The sequence below is a fragment of the Limulus polyphemus genome, unplaced genomic scaffold (assembly GCF_000517525.1).
Source record: "Limulus polyphemus unplaced genomic scaffold, Limulus_polyphemus-2.1.2 Scaffold1510, whole genome shotgun sequence".
NCBI lineage: Eukaryota > Metazoa > Arthropoda > Merostomata > Xiphosura > Limulidae > Limulus > Limulus polyphemus.
In genome coordinates, this window is record NW_013667120.1 from 260,411 (window position 1) to 264,314 (window position 3,904).

Genomic DNA, 3,904 nt, shown 5'->3' on the forward strand with positions numbered 1-3,904 from the left:
TTTTTCTACTTAATATTTGTGTTAAATATGAATATATTATTTATATGCACTTTTTCAGCAATGTGTTCTCTTTTTTACTTTCTTCCTGTTTATTATAAACCTGTAAACTATTAATTCATGCCAAGAGTACTTAGCTACAAATAATTAAATCTTGTAAAATCTTGCCAAGATTTCAAACAGTAAATTTCCATCCTTCACAATATATTATAATTTTAGAAACATTCTAAACTTATATCTAGTGTATCCAAACAGATTCTGAATTTCCATAAATCCATGAAACAAAATTTCAAATAAAGCCTATAATATGATGTGGAGTTCATAAAAGAAAGATAATGGTCATACATGGCAAAATACTTAGAATGAGATCTGGAAAATGCTATTAACAGAGACTATATTTCATTTTAGTCACTTGATATGAAATTAGGTTTCTCTGTTAACTCTATGAAATTAAAGAAGACTTCTTTTTTAATGCAAGAAACTGTAATGTCACCAATCAAAAGGGAGGCTTTTTGATAACAAACAGACTGGAGGGTTTCAATAACCTTTGACTGGAAGCACTAGTTTTTGCACACAAAACTGTGCACCTCATTAATAAAGATAATACCAAGTGAACAAACTACTGAGTGAGAAGACAGTACTCATAAAAAATAGTTTTTCAATACACCAATTACGTATATATTTCCTGAATTCTGAAATGGGCAACTGTCAACATCAATCTATCATAAAGGTATAAAAAAAAGGATCATAAGTAGAAAAAGGTCTCCATAATCTTGTGAATAATATGTGTAAAAGTACATCTACAAGATGAATGTCCAATTTGCAAGTCCTTTCCTCAAAAAATCATAACATTCACATGCAAAATAGACACATCGACTGTAAACTCATAATCTACTGGACACTTGAAAGAAATCAAGAATGTTCATTGCCATCTTCATATATAACTATAAGCATGATATCTATTAAAGAGGTTACTAAGACTAATGACATTAAGTATTCTCCTACTGCTTAGATATCAAGAAAAAATTAAATCTTGGATCTTTGGTATATATTTCTTGTATTCACTAGTTCTGCAGCCTTTATCAAAACGGACAGTTTCAGACAGCAGCACATCAAAAAACTCTTAAAGGCATCAACAAATAAGAAAATGGTTTTGAATGTTACTCTTAATCTTTTTTTTCATAAAACTAAAAAAAGGATGTAACAAAAAGCAGAAAAATTGCTTTCATGTCAATTCTAACACTGCTATAAGAGACTGGAATATTCTAAAACTGTCACAATACAAAAAAAGAAAATAAGTAATTACTCTGTAATTCAAGAATGAGCAAAACAGAGATGTGCTTGAAAGATTTTCAATTGAGGATACACTACAAAACAAGAATTCACAACAAAGGGAGCTGTACGACTTATTGTTGACTGACTAAAATATTTTTTTTTCCTCAATGAAAGTTCTTCTATGTTTATAAATGAGAAAAAAGGATAACTTACTTTAATTTTACTCTCATCATGCTCTGTGTACTTTAGGAGAGCTAAAATGTCCTCTTCCTGACGAACTTGTTCTTCCAGCCAAGCTCCTAGAGCACTGTTATCCCATTGCATGGCTGTTTTGATTTCTTCTATTATATGTTGATTCTGAGTAATGGAATTCTACAAGAAAAAAAGCATATAACCAAATTAAACCTTTCAGGTGTCTATAACTATAGAAAACACTAGTACAGATTTATAAACACACAACTTTCTTCTCAACTTTGTATTGATATGAATTGCTAGAAGGGAATGTTTGATGTTCTACATGGTGGCATTGATAGTTTTGTGACATTATGTGCAAGATCTCTGTAGCTTAAAACTGCAGCTCTCAGTTGTTATCAAGTATCAGTAAATATGTCTTATATTAAGTTGGTATCACCACAAATTGAAAAAAAAAAAATTGAGTACTAAACCTAATTGGAAAATTAAATAGCTGAAAACACTTTTTGAGTTAGAAAGAGTAAAGCTTTACATATTACCAGTAGCATAACAACTGTCTTTGGTGAAAGATATGGATACAAAACACAAAACTCTAAAGCTATTCAGTTTCTCAGAATACCTTTCTTTATGCACATCACTGAGATGATTTATAGTGTTAGAAAACATGATATTAGAAGACAAATTTGTCATTTTTAACCTAAGACTAATATGAACATTTGACGTTCAATATGGCAAAGTAAAGTACAGAGCAGTAAGGTTGATGATAAATAATGTTGTACAATCTCAACCATTCTTTTGGTCTGAAGGAATTGAAAGGTTTATGTATAAATGATTTATACACAAAGCTGCATTTTACATCCACAGGTACAAAACTATTTGTTTATTATATACTGATTAACATGGTGCAAGTTCTGATGATGCATCATTTACACAAAAGGCAACACAAAAACTTTTCAGCTTTCGAGAATTGCAATAACATTTCCTGATAAATGGTAATTATAAATCTCACTAACAGGATAATATATACTACTATAGTCTATCTTGATTTTTGAAATTGTATTTCTACAATATCTAATCCTTCTTTTTGTGAATTCAAAACTAGATATAACAAAATATGAAAAAATATATAATTAAGAAATGTTCTCCATTTCAAAAGTGGGTTATATAAATAAATATCAGTGTTCATTTGTAAGGAACTTACAAAACAAAAATATTAAGATCTTTAGTATGTCTAAGAATTTAGTGAAAAACTTTTTTTTCTTCATAACTTAAAACATATGCATATAATAGTTATTAAAAAACCTTTAAAACGTACATTAAATTTGACTATTTACATGTAAAATAAAAATTAAAAACTAATAGTAATAATAAGGTAATTTCAAGTTACAGAGATTAGACAACAAAGGAGATGAAATTATTTATTGTTTAAGAATATTATTCAAAGTATAGGAGAGAACAATTCAATCAATACACTCATAAACAATATGAAAATAAGTAATGTTACAAAACTTAATGTCCCACATAAACTGCATTTAAATTTTATAGGCCTAATTGGACGTGATTCTACTGCAAATATTTGAGTGGCAGTTTTTTTGTTTTGTTTTTTGGAGAGGGTTAAAGTTATTTTTACTTAGCAAATGTTACATACTTTTTTTTTGCTTTTCTATCACTAACTATTCAGTTGCATTGTTTCTTATGTCAACCTGCAACTACAGCTATAAACGACAGAAATATCACCTAAATGTTAGTGGACTTTAAATAAGATATACTGGTTGGATTAAAATACAGTACAATCTTTATTTACAAATAATTATACCATACTGCTGAACTCTTTCATATAACAATACTAGTACCTTTTGTATTTTCTTATAACCAAATTATTTATATTGTTATGTAAATCATATAACACATATTTTAATGCAAGTGTACTTCATAGAAAGAGTAGGTTCTTCTCTATATCAATTTTACAACTGCCCTTTTGAATTTGAATGAGAGAGTATGCACTTCACAGAAATGTCAAATAGCTCAAATATGCAGTGAATACTGGTAGTGTATATTAATGCGATGGATTATTAATATCGATATAGAGAAGAACCTACTCTTTCTATGAAGTACATACTCTCTCATCCAAATGCAAAAGGACAGTTGTAAAATTGATATAGAGAAGAACCTACTCTTTCTATGAAGTACACTCTCTCTCATCCAAATTCAAAAGGACAGTTGTAAAATTGATATAGAGAAGAACCTACTCTTTCTCTGAAGTACATACTCTCTCATCCAAATTCAAAAGGACAGTTGTAAAATTGATATAGAGAAGAACCTACTCTTTCTATGAAGTACACTCTCTCTCTCTCATCCAAATGCAAAAGGACAGTTGTAAAATTGATATAGAGAAGAACCTACTCTTTCTATGAAGTACACTCTCTCTCTCATCCAAATG

The 3,904-nt window shown here is 29.0% G+C and overlaps 1 protein-coding gene across 3 annotated transcripts in view; it reads right to left on the minus strand.

Moving 5' to 3' along the window:
- LOC106463892 (coiled-coil domain-containing protein 39-like) overlaps positions 1 to 3,904 on the minus strand; it is a 69,250-nt gene that overhangs the window by 55,212 nt on the left and 10,134 nt on the right. For all 3 annotated transcript variants that reach the window (XM_022391528.1, XM_022391530.1, XM_013923972.2), the window contains exon 5: positions 1,486 to 1,644. In XM_022391528.1, coding sequence (XP_022247236.1) covers positions 1,486 to 1,644 — 159 coding nt within the window. The remainder of the gene's footprint in view (positions 1 to 1,485; positions 1,645 to 3,904) is intronic.